A 19,054-nucleotide genomic window follows, 5' to 3' on the forward strand; every position below is an offset into this window, starting at 1 on the left:
AGTACATGCAACGGGTTGATTAAAGCAATTTAAAAATATACTTAAAATATTATTAGTTTGGTTATCTATGTATTTTATAATTAATATAGTTTAAAAAATGAATATATAGTGAAAATTATTTATTAGTTACATTATTTGCCAATAGAAAAATGTCGGGCATTATAATTGTGTATGATTGTACTAGTTGGTTCATTGACACACCATTCATACCATATTTTATGATTATCTGTTAATCTCCAAATACTAAAAGAAAGATTTTGTTGATTTTTTAAAAAAATAATTTTATTGATTGGGATAAATAAAGGATACCAACTATGTAAGTTATTTGTATGAGTATTTGGCTCAATTGATAAATATACATCATTATATAATTTTGAATTAAAGTAACATAAAAATCCATGTAAATATGAATCATTGGTTACTTTAAAGTTGAGATTTTTATAACGAGTATTATGAGTATTATCATTTTTTATATTTTTACTTGGTATATCAAAATAAAAACATTCTTTAGGTCCTTCTGAAATTTTATAATAAGAATATAAGTTAATAACATAAAAATTCTCATTATTTCCTGAAAAAGTATTATTACATAGTTTATAATAAACTTTTGCGCATGAAATTGGTTCAACATAAGATAAGCAATTTTGTGGGATACTAATCCCGTCTTCTTTTAAATATTTTTTCATACTGTCTAAGCATTCAGGGAAAAGTTCATTATCCCCAAATGAACCTAATAACTCACTAACAATTAAATCTGCCTTGATATCTAAATTTAGATACCTCATATCACTATTAATAACTTTAACATTTTTCCATTTTTCATTTAGCAATCGATTTTTTAATATTAAAATAGCACTATCATTTTTTTCTATTGCATAAATAGAATATTTATTTATCTTATTCGTTTCTAGCGCTCTTAATGTGCAATCGACTAACGGGCCTCTACCAGCTCCCACTACAAATATAATAAAATGTCTTTCACCCGATTTACTTATCTTACTTTTATCTGAATTATTATTATTTTCTTCATTTGATAGGTTAGGGTTATTATTATATTTTTTTTTATTTAATTCATCACATAAATACTTTGAAATAGCTAACTCGTATTTCTCATATTTTGTTTTATCTCTTTCAAATATTTCATAAACTTGAGATGATAAATTATCTTTTAATGGCTGCAAAGGGATTTGCAAATAATCCCAATACGAGCTGTCAAATAAAGTGTGGGTATCAAAATTTTCAATTGACATAAACAATCTTTTTAAGTAATAAACACAACATTTCAAATAGTAAATATTGTCAACGAGTTCATTCTGATCCTCTGAATCTCCCTTAACATCTTTACCTAATTTATGTTTATTATTTGTTTTTTCTATCATATTCATTTCATCGGCTTCGATTCTTTTCCCTTCTAAATATATGCCTCCATTTTCTGGATTGTATCTACATCGATGTTCCCCCTTTTTGTGAGAAGTTAATACTACGTCAACATTTTTTCTAAAAAAAAATATTAAAAGATCTTTCAATTTTTTCGGTAAATATGGATATCCAGTTTTAGAGTCTATAAAGAATACATCAAGAGGTATGATTATTAATTTAACAGGTTCTGATTTCCATATATCTAAATTTATATTATTAATGTTAATATCTTTTATGTTTACGAATTCGATAGCTACATTCAAATTTGAAAAATCAAAATTACAATAAGATATAAACTTAGCCCAAATATTCCACCCATTTATTATATTTTCACACGCATCTTTACTGCTATCTCCGTGTTTTGAAGTATTATTATTAAAATTAGTATTTAGGTGCTCGATATTGTTTATTTTTTGGGCTATTGGCACTTTTAGAGTTATTGAAACTCCATTGTAGTTGTGAATATTGGAATTAATGCATCTAGCATAATTATCACATTTATTATATAATGGAGTGTTAATAATTAAATTTTTTACTGATATATAACTTGACCACTGTATTTGTTTATTAAGAGCGTCGATAGAATATTCGCTAAAAGCTTCATCTGTATTATCTGTATCGATCCACTCCGATATTTTTCCATAAATATTTTCTTTCCAAATATCTATATCTTCAAATTTGTCCCCAAATAGTGGGCACACTTGATATTCGGAATTTTTATTATTTTCTTCATTTGGATTATTGTGGCTAATATTACTAAAGTTATTAGAATTTATTGGACTGTCTTTAAAAAGATTTGTCACAATAAAATCTGGACTTATCTCACTTATTTGTATATCATTTACATCATTGTAGTTATATTCTATCCCTATGTTTAAAATTCCATATTTATTTTTTATAGGCATTTTACCCTTTAATTTTTTAATATTATAACGGTATGCTTTCGTCTACTTGCAAATGTTTCCAGTTATATTAATAGTACATATATATATGTATATTTATTTTAGCACATGACTGATTTTAGCAATGATCGATTTCAAAAATCTTCATATATTCAATATACTTTGTCACATATACCTACTATTAATAGCTTTATTGCATATTTGCGCATTCAGATGTATATTCTGATGAAGAATAAATAAAGTTATTAATATGTATACTGAAAACTGAGTAATATTTTTACAGCAATTATATTATTGCCTCCTATAAATATTGTATCCTTTTATTTTATGTATCTATCTAAAGATATAGGATGCATCAATATATTAATGCTTATATAACAATTTTATCCCCCATATATTATATTTAGTAGAATTGTCAAAAATTGTCATGACTAACTTTTATATACTCTTTGTAATCGTAAAAATGATTGTGCTATAGATGCCAAGAAAATGAAATATATATAACGTATGGTTTTTGCAACAAATCGTTAAAGAAAATAATGTATTCTATATAATAATGATAATATGATGTATATATTTTTTAAAATGCATACATTGCATATTATGTAGGCTTAAAGCAGGTTGAACTTAAAATAAATCACCGTATTTAATTTATATATACCTCTCCCGATATTTATAATCAGTTATATAAAACATACAATAGAACATAAATATTAGTATTTGAATAAATCTTAATAAATAAGATATATTATAAGTTGAAATAAAACCATTAATTTTTTAAAGAAAATTAAAGATAATATTATATATAAATACATATTTTTTCCTCCAATGTTGAACCCCCTTTTATAAACATATTAATGCGTATAAAGCATATCTTTAATTTTTTGCATATCATCATGTTGTAAGAATATATATAGGATATAGTGAATACATTATTTATTAAGCATGAATAATCAGTATTTTGCACAATAAGAAGTTAAATATATTTATCCTTAGCAATATGAATTTTATAAAAGAAAATGCTCACCTTCTATATACCTAAAAAACATATAACATCACACATACGATTTTCATTGCTTCCCCCAATTATACTTTTTCTACATGCAATTTTTATTGATTACTATTAAGAAGGTATAATAACCTTTTTACATGATTTTACAGTACAACTTTTTTTATATATGTTTCTTATATCTTGGAATTTTTCCGGTTTGGGTTATTTTACATTGTCCATTTAAATACGCTCATTTGGTTCGCATATAGAACAGCTATTTATATGATTGTCATACAAAGGAATTTTTGTTTATGTGGCAGTGGTGGAATAGCTATGTATTTATATAGAGAAATATATATATGCGCATAGTGAGGCGATGAAAAATCCATGTATGTATTACCAAAATGTGGTAAATCAATATAACTTCCTTTAAAATCACATATGGTTATAATTGTGACAATATATAAAACAAAAATGCATGCAGTATAAGTATTATTTGGTTCATCACTCTATCTTTTTACATTGTTATAAATCCTTATGATGTAAAACAAAAAAGAGAAATCTCCAAAAACTGCAAATTGTCGCATATACATATTTTATATAAAATTAAATTGGTATTGCTCTATATTTATTGTTAATACTCTTAAATATATATACCATGACCAAAATAAAAGGTTGTATATTTAGGACCTAAACGCATTACAAATGTATAATATATGCATATACTTGTGTATATTTTTTGTGGTATATTTCAGAGTTTTTATGAATTGTGGCAACTATATATATATATAAATGCAAGTGTAATTAACAACAATATAATGCCAGATAATGAGAAGAAAAAAAAACATATAGCAAAAAAATTGCCATTGCAATATTGCATATTTCATAATACATCCATATTTATTATATATGCATTTTTCATTCTGCCTTTTTGATGGGAATAATGTTATATTAATATAAAGAGTAAAGTTTTTTCAAACTATTTTCTTATATAAATTAAGATATATATATATAATAAGATCTCTAAAAAAATTATTTTGCCACGTAATACATATGGAATTATTGAGATTTTTTAATATAAAATGATATAGCAAAAAAAGTATTTTTTTAAATTCTTTAATATAGCGAAATTCTTAGTAATATATTCATAAAAAAAATTTTGTATAATATTTGCAAATATATTGTATTAATAGCAAGGATACAAACAATAGAAAAATATACAACGTATATTATTAAGCCATTTATATACATATAAAATATAATTATATTTTTATGTATATATAATGCATATATTAAATTATTTTTTTCTTTCTACTAAATATATTATATTATACATATATGGCACTTTAAAACGTTTTTTTATATTATTGGAATAAAATATTTATTTGCTATAGCAAAAATATACTGTTAATTAAAAATTAGGAAAAAGAAATCCTAATAATAGTATTTAAAGGATAAAATAAAAAAAGAACAAATAATAAAGAAAAGTAAAGGAAGTATATATATTTTTATTTATATTATTGATAAAATCAATAAAAAACAGAACGAAATTACATTTATATTTTTTTATTTTTACTATTACGTAATTTCATGTATTTACGCATTTTTATATTTACATATCTAATACTAAATATTTGCATAATTTTGTTTGTTCATGGTATTCTCTATGCGCATATTTTTTGATATGTTGCGCATATATAAATAATATAACATTTCATGCTTTTATATAAGTATATGTTTGGATATCTAAGTCATGTATAGATGCACATATAATGCCATATATTTTTAATTTGTTATTTTTATATGAAGCCGAGATAAATTAATGATTTTTTTCAACAGACTCCATCAAATGTGTGCTTATATATGTAAACAAAAAAAAAAAGAAAAAATTGACGTATATGTGCAAATTAAAATTGTTAAATTATTATTTTCATCATAATTTATTGTTTATTGCGAGATTTGATTATTCCATTTGCGATTTACCGCATTATTGAAAACAAAGTCGTGTCACATATTTTTTTTTCAAGTTTATTTGATTTTTATGACTTTACGAAATAAAAAATGCAGCCGCATGATAGCAATCGAGGGTTAAATAATTTTAATAACAGTAGTAATCCTAATAGTAGCAACAATGCATTAAATTACAACAGTCAAAGTAATATGAATACCCCAATGGCTAGCCCGTTTTCATATAGTGGTAATACTAATAATATTAATAGAGGTGCTGGAAATGTACCACCTATGGGTAATAATAATGATAATGCGGGTTATAATACTGTAAAAGGAAATCCAAATTATTACAGCGGGCAAAGTTACTATAGCGCGCAAAATCCAGTGCAACATGGCGCATATGCAGCAAATTCAAGTAATTTAAATGAAGGAATGTATGGTAGGGAACCCCCCAATTCTAATCCATATTTAAATAATCAAGGCCAATATATGGGGGCTCAAAATGCATATATGCCAATGGCAGCTAATATTCCAAATAATAATGCTAGCGCATTCAAAGATATGGGAAACAATTTAAGATATGATGGGAATAAACCTATGAATAGCGTGCAGCCTATAGTAAATGATACATATCAAGAATTTTTACAATTTAATGCATTTTCCCATTTTGTAAAAAGTTCAGTAAACTATATGCCAGCTAATGCAACATTAAAACAAAAGACGCACGTTCCATTAGGTTTTACTATACAACCATTAGCACCAATACCTGATGGATATCCAGAATTAGCGTCAGTAAATTTTGGCAATTCAACTGTTGTTCGATGCAAAAAATGTAGGACATATATAAATCCATTTGCTCGATTTGAAGCGGGAGGGAAAAAATGGAATTGCAATATGTGTTATAATATAAATGAAACACCACAATTTTATTATGTGCCATTAGATGAAAAAGGAAAACGAAAAGATTTATTTCAAAGACCCGAATTATGTACAGGAAGTGTTGAATTTATCGCACCAAGTGATTATATGATACGACCACCACAACCACCTGTATATTTATTTTTAATAGATGTAACAGTAACATCAATAAATTCTGGACTATTAGATGTTGTTTGTAATACAATTAAAAAATTACTACCAAAAAATAATGATGATAATGCTACTAATGCAAATAGTAATAATAAAAAGGTGTTTGATTCTCGTACATTAATTGGTATTATAACATTTGATTCAACTATACATTTTTATAATTTAAATTCGAATTTAAAACAAAATCAAATGATGGTAGTGTCAGATATACAAGATATTTTTATTCCATTGCCTGAAAATATTTTAGTAAATGTGCATGAATGCCAAAATGCAATTGATAATTTATTAGACAATTTACCAAATATGTGGAGGAATAATAAGATGAGCGACTGCTGTGCAGGAAATGCATTAAAAGCAGCAGTTATGCTTATAAAAAAAGTAGGGGGCAAAATATTATTTTTTCTTTCATCTGTGCCAAATATAGGTGACTTAACAGTTAATGTAAATAGAGAAGCGAAGGATAAAGGCAGCAGCTATAAAAAAATATATAATTCTGGTAATTCAAATAATGGTAATTCAGATTTGAAATTACGAGAAGTAGAAATGTTAAATCCAGCTAATAATGAATATGGAGAATTTGCACAAAGCATAACACAATTTCAAATAGCTGTTGATTTATTTGCATGCCCATTATATAATTTAGATTTAGCCAGTATATACCCATTAATAAAAAATTCAGGAGGTTCTTTATATTATTACCCACAATTTAATGTACATCAATATAGTGATAAATTAAGAGAAGAATTATTATTCGCATTGACAACTGAAACAGCATGGGAGTCTGTAATGAGAATAAGAATAAGTAGAGGTTGGAAAATTACTAATTGGTATGGCAATTTTCAATTTAGGGGAGTAGATTTATTAGCATTACCTAATTGCCATTCTAGTCAAACCTTTAGTATTGTTGTAGATTTAGAAGAAAATGTAGTACAAGATTCAGTAGTATATGTACAATCAGCATTATTATATACCAATTCTAATGGGGAAAGAAGAATACGATTACATACATATGCATTACCAGTAACTCAAAACATTAAAACAATTACAGATTCAATTAATCCCCAAGTTGCTGTGTCATTATTATCACACCAAGCTATAGATGTAATAAAAAAAGGAAAAATAGCTGATGGCAGAAATTTAATACAAACCTTATGCTCCCAAGTATTATCTACGCAATTGTCATCATCAGAAAACTCACGACTATTACCTATATATATTTTAGGTATGTTAAAATCTGTTGCATTTAGAGATAGTGGAGATGTACCACCCGATATGAGAATATTTCAATGGTCAAGAGTAGAAAATATTCCAGTCGAATCAATTGAAGCATATTTTTATCCAAAAATGTTTAGTTTGCATAATCTTGAAAAACATCATGGAAATTATGACGAAAATAATAATTTTGTATTTCCTCCAACCCTTAATTTGACATGCGAAAATATGACTCAGGATGGATGTTATTTGGTGGAAGACGGTGAAAACATAGTCATGTGGATAGGAAGGTATGCTCATTGAATAATTTTTCTTTACCATCCCTTTTTTCGAAGGGATATGACGAAAATATGCTATTAAATATATAAATCAACGAGCGAATTGAATAACTTGTTGATAGAGACAATATATTAATTAATGTTACATATGAAGACGTTGCAGTGGTGCTTGTTTTTATATGCACAATATCATGTATTTATGTGATTACCATTTTATATCCCTTTTTATTTTTTACAGAAGCATAAATCCTCAATGGATCTATTCAGTTTTTGGGGTTCAATCACTTGAGCAATTAAACTCGGAGTACGCAGAAAACCATATAGGTAATTAGCGAATGAGAACAAAGCAGATGTGCCCATGTATATTATACATGTTTATAATTTTATGAAGTGCTAATATATATTCATTTATTTATTCAAATTTTCTTCACTATTTTAAACATTAATTTTTTAGGATCAACTGATAATCCTTCTGGCTTACAAGTTTTAAATATAATCAATGCATTGAGAAAAGCTAGAACACCATCTTACATGAGATTAATGGTAGTAAAGCAAGGAGACCCATTGGAATACAAGTAATATATCGTTTTATTTTTTTAATGATTATATATTACATTCACAATGCGCATATATTGTTATATATATACCATTTATTTCTGATTTTTGCACCTCATTTTTTCCTTTTTATCTTTTATCGCTTTTTAGATTTTTCTCATACTTAATAGAAGACAGGTCTCAACACATGATGATATCTTTAAAAGAATTTTTAGCAAAATTTTGTAAGTTTAGAAAATAATGTATATTTATAATTCTTTATTTTATCAGTTTATATCTTAATAATGAAAATTATACATAAATCTAAAGTAGCAATACTTGCTGATATATGTCTTGCATATATGCCCAAAACCAAAGCCATAAATTATTCCATATGTTTTTAATGATACAATGATAAAAATGAATTGCTTTAAAATAAATATGCATGTATTTTTAAATGAAATGGGCGCATTTTACTATATAAGAAGTTTTGCTTGTATTTAATTGCGAGCTTATGAAATATTATGCTTTTGTAAAAAATATAGATGGATATATATGTATATTTTTTAATTTTGTTTATTTTTTTTACAGATCCAAAGTATCCGCAGTTTACCCCTTCGTTGAGCAATCCACATGCTGCAACATTCGACCGTTAATTTTTTCTCCCTATTTTTTATATTTTGAAACAATATTTTGAATGCAAAATAAAAGATGTATTTTACAGAGACCAAAATGCTATACCATTCTTCATTCTTGTTTATGGTGGAAGTAGCATATTTATATGTTTACAAAAGAGTGAAAAGATTATAAGAATATATTGTTTTTTGGAATAAATATAAAATTCTTTTTACAATTATATCTCAAAGCAATGACCTACACATATTAATTTCATTATTCACTTTAACAATTTATATTTCTTGTTTATACAATATATATGTGCGCATTTTATTATTATTACCTTTATTTTATTTTCATTTTTTTATAATTGTAGACTCTCAATTTAAAAAAGACCCAAATGTTCATATTAAAATATATAAATATATGTGCATGCTTTTTTCCTTTTATTTTTTCTTCGCATCTCTTACATTTATATGAAGTTTATGTTGATTTTTTTTACACCCTAGCATAAATAAATACATTTTATTTTTTAAGAATTTTTAATATTGAAAGAATTAAAAAGAACATTTGTTTAATTATTTTATTTTTATCATTAATAAATTACGTTAATTTTTAATTGCCATTAAAGACAGGCAAGTGAAACACGAATATTAAATTATGTAATAGCATTTTCTTTGTTATAATTAAATGATTTGTATTCATCATTATATTATAGATATATATATAATTATTTAAAAAAGGTGTTATGGAATATGTGTAAAAAAGAAAAAGAACGAGAACATAGTTCGGAAAATACACAATGTAATCATGTATAGGAGTAAATTTGCGTACAATGTGACTGCCTTTCCTATTTACAAATACTATATATAATTTTTTCCCATTTCGTTAAAATTGGGAAACATTGTTCCATATTAAGGTTGTATAAACCATAATTAACTTGTTTATTATTCTCTCAATTTTTTTTTGTGCATATTTATATATAAATAAAAAAAAATCGACTATTTTTTTTACTTTTCTGCCATAAAAAAATTACAATTTTATTTTTACATTACTACTACACTATAATTATCATTGTTATTATTATGCATATATTTTTTTTTTAAATTCAATTTTTGTTAATAATTAAATAGGAAAATTATGATAAATATGTGAAGTGTCCTCTTTTTTAAATGGTAAAAATATTTTTTGAAGTAAGAAAAACATAGGTTTTATATCATTACAATATTAAAAGGTCAGAGTGAATTATTCTTTATCTTTGCGAAATATTATAAAATCCTATTCGTTAATAAAGAGGAATATACGAGGAAAACTCGTTGTAATATATTTTTTTGATGTAATAAGGACAAAATTAAATATGATAAGTTTTTAATTCGCTTTTTCAAAATGATGCTAATCTTTTCGTTATTTAGCAGCATTTAAAATAAATAGCCCATATCATTTGACAGCATTCGTTCTCAGTTCAAAAAAGAAAGAAAACTAAATTATATGTAAAGCAAAAGAAGGCAACAATGCATTCTTTGTGTTGCGCTTTTTCTTAATTAAATATACATATATATACACGAAGGCAAGATGAATCCAAATAATAAAAACTATGCTTCGCCTAAAGTCAATATGCCAAGAAATGGCATGGGCGATAATAACCATCAAAACAATACAAATATGTTAAACTCCCAATATGGTAATAATATGATTAATGGAGCATCAAATTCGCCGCCTATCAACTATGCTATTAGAAATCCTAATTTCCAAAATAACGAAAATGGGATATATAAGACCAACAATAACACTAATTTCAATAGCTCAATGATGCCCAATTTAAAAATGAAAAATATTATTCAAAAAGGGAATGATAATCCAGTTAATACAAATATAAATAATAATAACCTTATAAATAATATGAACTATACTAATTTTCCTAATAAGATGAAAGGAAATATTGATGATATTAATAATAAAAATAATTATAATATGATTAACACAAATAATAAAGTTCCTATCCCTAATATATACAGAAATATGGATGCGAATAATAATAATATCGATCCATCTACTATTATTTCTGGTAATGCTTCTAGTTTAAATACACAAAATGGAAGTAAAGGGGGAAATTTGAATAGAGTCAAAAGTATTGATTTAGTTAATAGAAATAAATTTGCTAATAATATGCGCAATATGAACAATTCAGGTAATGTTATTAGAAATAGTATGAATAATATATATATGAATATGGAAAATGCCAAACCAGGAATTGATAACTTCAAAAATACTTCCATGAATCCAAATATAAATGCCATGAAGAATCAAATGAATAATATTGGAGCCAATGGAAGTAATAATGCTCCTAATATTAATAACAACATGAACATAAACATAAACGGCTATAAAGACATGGCTTCCTTTCAATTTTTGAATCGTACACATAGTCATAAACTTGACAGTAGCAGCAACATCAACAATAATAATAAACGAAGCAACACAGTTGGTGCTTCTAACAATAATGCTAATAGAAATGCTAATGGACTCATTAGAGAAACTGGGCGTGGTAAAAGCAATGATGGAAATAACATGAGTAATCAATACTATAATGCGAATAATTTACAGGGCGGTATGATAGATCATAATGCTAGAAACATTCCGAAAAATATAAGTTTGAATTTAAATAAACTGCCAAATATGCACAATAATAATAATGGCAACCAGAACCATATAGATAATAAAGCTTCTTCTATGTATAATATAAACAATAACATGTATACAAACGAAAATAATGAAAACAATAGAAAATTCTCCAATATGCAACGAAATAATAAAAACATTTATCCCCAAGGATTTTCTGAAAATATAAATTCAATTCCAAATAATGAATTAAATAATATTCAAAATTTTGTCCCACCCAAAACTGATTCTTCTTCTTTAGTTGGTAATAACGGGATTAACCCTGCAAATATAATGAATTCCATCCTACCCAGCATTGACACCACTGCAAATGGCATGAATATTGTCAAAAATGGTGATAATAAGAATTTGAGTGTTCCGAAAAAAAGGAAAAAAGGGAAGGACAAAGATCCAGTTGCATTAAGTAATCCAACTAACAATCTACCAGAAAACAACGGTGATAATAATATCACTATTAATAAAAATACATTTTTTAGTAATCAAAATATAAATAATGCATTATTAGGTCAAAATCCCGAAGAATTAACTAATCAGAAAATGTCTAAGAAGAAGCAAAAAAATAATGATGACAATCCTTCAAAAAATGATGGAAAAAGGAAAAAAAAAATGATGGAAAATAAATTAAATAATATGCCTACATTAGCATATCAAAACAATGGCATTTCCTCGATTCCTAATCCTATGAACCAACAAGCTGAAAATATATTGATGAGAAATGTAAACACTGTAAATAGTCCAGCCAATCAAGCCAATTGGGGTGGTTTTACAAGTACACAAAAAAACACCACACCTGGTACTGACTTTATAAATAATGGGGAAGTAAATGGAAGTAATAATAACCAATTAAATTCTTACAAAGGTGCAACAATAGACGAAAACAAAAATAATAACAATACAAATAAAGAAATGATGCCAAGTGGAGATCAAATGAAAGTAGATCCTAAATATATTTGGCTATTTTTGAATAATGAATTTAATAATAATAAAACAAAATATGCTCAGATATTACCATTATTAAATCATTATTATCCGAATCGATTAAATGATTTAATACTTCTTTTAGAAAAATATTCTTTAATGAGTTTGAATTATATTATTAATTCATCCTATCAATTACAAATGAAACTTATCAAAAATTATAATAGACTTGAGTCTGAAAAATCGGGTAATACAAGTGGAAATAATCCAATGCATAATGAAAATATTCCCATTTATGATGGAATAAATTCTAGCATTTATAATACTAACCCAGAAAATAACATAATTAATAATGAATTAAACATGAAAAATATTGAAGCACGAAACATTGAGAATACTAACATTGATAATAAACTGTTGAATAGCATAAATAACAATTTCAATAATCTTATGTATAATATGAATCTTGATGGATCACTAATGCACTTAAATACTAATGAAGATCTTGTTAATAATAAAAATACTACCAAAGGTAAAAAAAATAATAGTAAAGAAAATACTATTAAGGAGGAAGGAGCTAAAAAACCGAGAAAACCACGAGTGAGTAAAAAATCACTACAAAATAATAATTTACCTCTTTTAAATATAATCAATGGAACTGAAAATAATATATCTATAGAAAATTTACAAAAAAATAATGAATTAAAAATTAATGATAATGTTTCTTCTATTGGATTTGACGTACACAATGATCCAAATAAAATTATGGAAAATGAAATAGCCAAATTTTTAGAAGCAAGCAAAAGCGAGCTACTGGAACAGTTGGGAGGAAATAACTTAGATAATGATGCTAATAAAAATACCAAAGTGAGAAAATACAGAAAAAAAAAAAAAAATGATGGTGATAATGAAGAAGGGAATACCCCCAATATAAGCCTCGATGGAATTCCGATAGACCCTGTGCAAGGCACTCCTAATAATAATGAAAAAAAACGAAAGAAAAAAAAAAAAAACGAAAACATTGATAATACAAATGACGAGAATAACACTGAAGTTCAAAATATACTATCAAATGATAAAGGAAATGAATCGATATATGCCAATAAAATTGATAAATTAGGTATGAACAGTAAAGAAGAAGATATTATTAATACTCAAATATTAGATAGCATAGTTTCAGATTATAAAAAAAGTGAAAATAATAATAGCCAGGGCATGAATAACAATAATGATTGTGCTGAACGAGATGATAAAGACAAAATTGGCGAAGAAACTGGTGATAAAGAGAAAAAAATAGAGGAAGAAATCAACGAAACTAAAAAAAGAAAAAAAACAAATAAAGATGGAACAAAAAAAGAAAAAGGATTAAGAAAAAATAAAACGAAAAAAATGGAAATGGCAAATATTCTTCAATCGTATGATAATATTAATGGCATGAATTACGCATTAACCGAACAATACAATAATTTATATGGAAAAAAATTAGCAAATATTAAAAAATTATCTTATCCACAAAATAATTTATTAGCATATTTAAAAGAAGTTGGTTTATATAATAATTTTTTAGGAAAAACCAACAGAATTAATAGTATGAATGCAATAAGGAAAAAATACAAAAAATTTAGTTTTTGTGTAAATAAAGTATTTAAAAAACAAAACATAAATGACATAATTACATTAAATGATAATATAAATAATAATAAACAGTTTTTACCTTTATTTAAAAAAAAAGATATTCGAAACTTAAAAAGAAAAAATTTATCCTTTTTTATGGGCAAATTAGACCTTCAAAAGATTGACTTATTAATAATAAAAAGAATTCATATATGTATGGAAAAAATAAAAAATACACTTGGATTAAGTTGTGTTATAAATAATGTAGAGCAAATTATAAAAATATTAAAAGATGCATTTAATGATAGAATGAAATTTATATGGCCTATGATTGAATTTTCAAACAATTATAGATTGGATCAATATTTTCATGTATTAGGAAAAAACAGAAATCATCCAAATTCAAATTTTAGAGACACACGAATCGTCGTTAATCAGGTATATATTTGTGCTGATGCATGAGAATGCGATTTATTTTCCTGAATTTTATCACATGACTTATGCATATATAAATATATACATTTATATATTTTTTTCCTTTTCCAGAACATAAATTCATTGATAATGTACTTTAATCAAAGAGATATCGATGGAAGAATGGTAAGAATGGAAAAACATTTAATATATGCGCCAACATATGCATAAATAGAAAGAAAATATATTTTTTAAGTCAAAGATATGCGATATGTGCACATATATAATGAAACTAATCTTATATGATTTCTGTTTTTTATTTTTCTAAAGATTGAATATTTGAAAACCCAAATGAAACCAAGGAAAAGGAAAAAAAAAAATAAAAACAAGGAACCGTTTATCGAGGATAAAACTACAGAAGTAATTTTGCATAAGCTTAAATTTTATAATGTTTTTAAATATTTTATACACAAATGTATTAGTATGCTTGTGATGATAGATACGATATTGTTCATAAACATGTATAGAAAAGAGGATTCTTAATATACACCTTCATATGTATACTTTAATTCGATTTTTCTGCAGTTTTTCAAATCTATTAATACAATTCCCCCAGAAAATACCACAACTAATAGTGGAAACAATTGGGAAAATGCCCAAGCCAAAGCCAATGAATTTGCATTTGTTAGTAGAAAAATAAATAAACCTACACGATATACAAGCACGTGCATATATTCACTAATTTTATAGAATAATAATATATATAATTTTTTTTTATAACCCCACATTCAACAGGTTGGCTATAATCAGAAAAGGTTATTGACGCAGATTACTCCATACGACTATAAAAATATTCTCAATTCTTCTATTTGTAATAAAATATTTACGATAAAATGGAAGTAAGAAATAAAAAAATAAAATAATAAATGATGCACATGTTGAATGGTCATTTATACGATATGATAAATGTTTAATGTTTTTCGTTTTGTTTAATACTTATAAATAATAACAAGTATTTACAAATCTTTGACTTCCTTTAAACATGCATATACATATACATTATTTTTATTTTTAATTTTCAAAGGGAACAACAAACCGCGATTATTAATAATTTGCATTATGACATGATTCCAGACACCGACGAAATAAGAAAAAGATTCGAGAACATATATATTAGATATATGGGATATAATGATAAAGAGCTATCTTTAAAATTAGAGAATACAATGAATCCTGGCAAAATAAAAATTTCTAAAAAAAATAAGCATCAATTAAAGGGAAAAGCACGGAAGAAAAAAAATGAAAAAGATAATGAAAACTTAGATAAGGAAAATATGATTAAAAAGCCAAAAAGAAAATATGAAAGGGTAAAACCTCGAAAAAATAAAAGTAAAAATGAAGAAAATAATCAAAATGTTACGGAAAAAAATGAAAATGGTGAAACTGTTGAAAAACCTGAAAATGCTAATGGCGTTGTTGCAAAAAAAAAAGGAAGAAAACCTAGGGAAAAGAAAAATAAACAAAATAAAAATTCAGATACAGGAAATAATGGCATGACTGATCATAAAGGCGATCCTAATAAAGTATTACAGGCATCATTAGATTTTATGAATCCAAATATGTTTACATAATTTATATCCTATATATATGTATACACATAGTATATTTTTTATTTAAAATGACGTATATGAAAGCTATATTGTCGTCATTCCAAGTACCCTAGCAGCATTTCAGTGAACTAATGGGTCTATAGACTCATATATATATATATATATATATGTTTATTTCAGTATTATTTTTAATACTTTTGATCATTTAATGCTATAGCATTATGATTATTTATTATGTTATTGTTTTTTTAAGTTATCTTTTTTGGATTATTATCCACATTATATACATGTGTGGGTATAACTACCTTGTCATTGCAATTTTTATCAGTATATTTTCATTTTTGGTATTATTTTATTTGATAAATTGCTTCATTATTTTTCGTCTTTACATAAAAATTAATTGATTGCTTTATTTGTTTTTTTACAACTTTTTTATATAAATTTCATAATTGAAAAAAAATATAACAAAATAAAATAACGAAAAATGAATATAAAAGCTTACATAACTTAGGAATGCTCTTTATTAGTTCTGAAATATGAGGATATAGAACTTAATTTAAAGGTTAATGTAAAGAAAAATAAATATTTCAATGTATATACACGTATGCCTTATTTATATTAAATATAGGAGTATCATTCTCCTAAATTTTTTTATAACTTAAAATTTTGAAAACTTGTGTTATTGTACATTATATATTTATTTTTTCTATACTTTTGTTTATCACCACATTTTTTCATTTATTTTTTAAAGAAGTTTATTGTTTTTTTATTTGCACATTTAACATATATGTCTTTTTGTTTTATTCATATATTTTTTATTATTTTTTGTGTATATTTTTTAAGCACCGAATTCAAAAATGATACTAGATTATATGCTCAGAAAAAATCGTTTGAGCAAGTATGAGAACACAAACGGAAAAGTTAAAAGCGACGACATTAATATTTTGAAACAATGTTTCGAAAATGTATCCATTACTCTTATGTCATTCGGCTCGATTATCATAGCAATAAACCTCTTCATAGTATTCAAAAAATTCAAATAATCGAATAAACATGGTTTTAATATATGTGCATGTCGAATGGTATAATGCTTCTCAAACATTCTTATTATTCATGATTTTTTATATTTTCAAAGAGTCAATTCTTCCTTGGGAATATAGAGATTTTAAATTTTTATAAATTGTTTTCTGCCACATCGGGTTTGTTTTATCATAATAATATGAAGGATGTCTTGAATTACGAATAGTATATATATTGGGCATATTTTAGATACTTAAAAATGCATCATACTTTAAAATAATTGTTACAGGAATATGGATAACCATTGTTGCATTACAAATAATAACATTATTATTTTCTTCTAACTTTTTTGAGAGTAATGCTCTATATATATAACTTTAATGCCATCAATTTATTTCTTTCTATTTTTATTTTTTGAAACAACGCATATGTGTTCTCCCCTTTTGTAGGTTCAACGTATTTGTTTATAAATAGTGAAAAGGACAATGAAGGTATGTTAAAAAAATTGTAATATAGATGATTGATTATTATATTTTTAACTTTAAAAAATGTTTATTTCGTTTTACTTTTATTAGAAATTGATTGGAATTTCTTTGATAGCGGACTATTTTTAGGTACAAAAAATGGGCAAAACTATTTTCATATTCATATATAAGTAGTATAAAAAGAAAACTTAAGTATGCATATTTGTATATACAAATATATGCTATATAATTTCTTTATATTTTTAATTAAAGCTAATATATTATCGTTTAGTTGTGTGTCTATCATATCTTTCTACGGTAAATAAAAATATTAAGCAAAATATATGCACCCCAAGGAAACATATATTTATTTTTTTCTCTTATTTTTATATGTATTAGCAAATAACCTTATTTAATATGATATAAAAATATAAAATCACTATTTAAATGTTACAGGAATATTCTCATACATAATAAATCCAGTTAACGTGGCTAAAGAAGGATTTTTGTCTATGGCAAGCTTTAGCTTTTCAATGAATTTGTAAACACATATGATAAATCAGAATAAAACATAGAACTATGAATGATGAATTAATCAACTTATTGTTATTTAAAAACATTTTAAATAGTATTTATTTTTGTATTTATAATTTTATTCATTAGGATGTTTTTGATGTCTCAGTTCTTATATGTGTTACTAAAAATCCACAAAATTAAGAGGGTAAATTTTTCGATGTACAATCCTTTTTTTTTACCTGGATTTGCTTGCGTAATATTTTAGACATTACACAAAATACATTTATGTGTATGATCATACTTTTTTGTATATAAAAATAAATCATTAAAATAATCATGATATATTATTAATACATCCATGTTTCTATATACATTTTCTGCTGTTTTTTTTTTAAATTATTAGCTATTAGAATCAATGAAAACTAATATACAATCAAAAATTCGGGATAATTTATTAAATAGTCAGATAAAAAAATATAAACAAAAAATTAAAAGCCATAATATGTATGAAGAAGGTAATTTTTTATTTAAACATTAAATTATGGACAGATGCATTTAAGAGGAAAAAAATACAAATTTTATTGAATAATTATAATATATTATTTGCAATCATTTAATTTTTATATTTTTATTAGAAAACATGTGGCTAGTTAATTGATCATTGACATGAATACAAGTATATTAAAAGACGAAAAGAATATCATCGTATTAAAAGAATAATAATTCAAAATTGTTACAGTGTATTGTTAATATATTGTGATGTTGTATATTTATAATTCCTATCTTTTATTATTTTTTCTTCTTGATGGGTTTGCATTTATTGTATAGG

At 24.7% G+C, this 19,054-nt stretch overlaps 4 protein-coding genes across 4 annotated transcripts; 3 read left to right on the top strand and 1 right to left on the bottom strand.

Moving 5' to 3' along the window:
- Nucleotides 1-131: 131 nt before the first annotated feature.
- Nucleotides 132-2,324, bottom strand: PCHAS_1136600 (protein arginine N-methyltransferase 5, putative; the record flags this gene model as incomplete). The annotated part of the gene is made up of 1 exon (XM_738178.2): nt 132-2,324. One exon carries the CDS (start codon nt 2,322-2,324, stop codon nt 132-134), a length of 2,193 nt encoding a protein of 730 aa, XP_743271.2.
- Nucleotides 2,325-5,373: 3,049 nt separating this feature from the next.
- Nucleotides 5,374-9,031, top strand: PCHAS_1136700 (protein transport protein Sec24A, putative; the record flags this gene model as incomplete). Its single annotated transcript, XM_016798687.1, has 5 exons — nt 5,374-7,853; nt 8,080-8,165; nt 8,296-8,416; nt 8,547-8,620; nt 8,967-9,031. The coding sequence occupies 5 exons, from the start codon at nt 5,374-5,376 to the stop codon at nt 9,029-9,031; spliced, it is 2,826 nt and encodes a 941-aa protein (XP_016654064.1).
- A 1,531-nt stretch (nt 9,032-10,562) lies between these two features.
- PCHAS_1136800 (conserved Plasmodium protein, unknown function) lies at nt 10,563-16,246 on the top strand (the record flags this gene model as incomplete). Its single annotated transcript, XM_016798689.1, has 6 exons — nt 10,563-14,639; nt 14,748-14,801; nt 14,946-15,035; nt 15,201-15,299; nt 15,411-15,514; nt 15,700-16,246. The coding sequence occupies 6 exons, from the start codon at nt 10,563-10,565 to the stop codon at nt 16,244-16,246; spliced, it is 4,971 nt and encodes a 1,656-aa protein (XP_016654065.1).
- Nucleotides 16,247-17,082: 836 nt separating this feature from the next.
- On the top strand, nt 17,083-18,883 carry PCHAS_1136900 (conserved Plasmodium protein, unknown function; the record flags this gene model as incomplete). The annotated part of the gene is made up of 10 exons (XM_016798690.1): nt 17,083-17,247; nt 17,361-17,424; nt 17,535-17,600; nt 17,695-17,736; nt 17,821-17,859; nt 17,983-18,027; nt 18,166-18,250; nt 18,373-18,478; nt 18,629-18,740; nt 18,861-18,883. The coding sequence occupies 10 exons, from the start codon at nt 17,083-17,085 to the stop codon at nt 18,881-18,883; spliced, it is 747 nt and encodes a 248-aa protein (XP_016654066.1).
- Between the last annotated feature and the right edge of the window lie 171 nt (nt 18,884-19,054).

This window comes from Plasmodium chabaudi (genome assembly GCF_900002335.3).
Source record: "Plasmodium chabaudi chabaudi strain AS genome assembly, chromosome: 11".
NCBI lineage: Eukaryota > Apicomplexa > Aconoidasida > Haemosporida > Plasmodiidae > Plasmodium > Plasmodium chabaudi.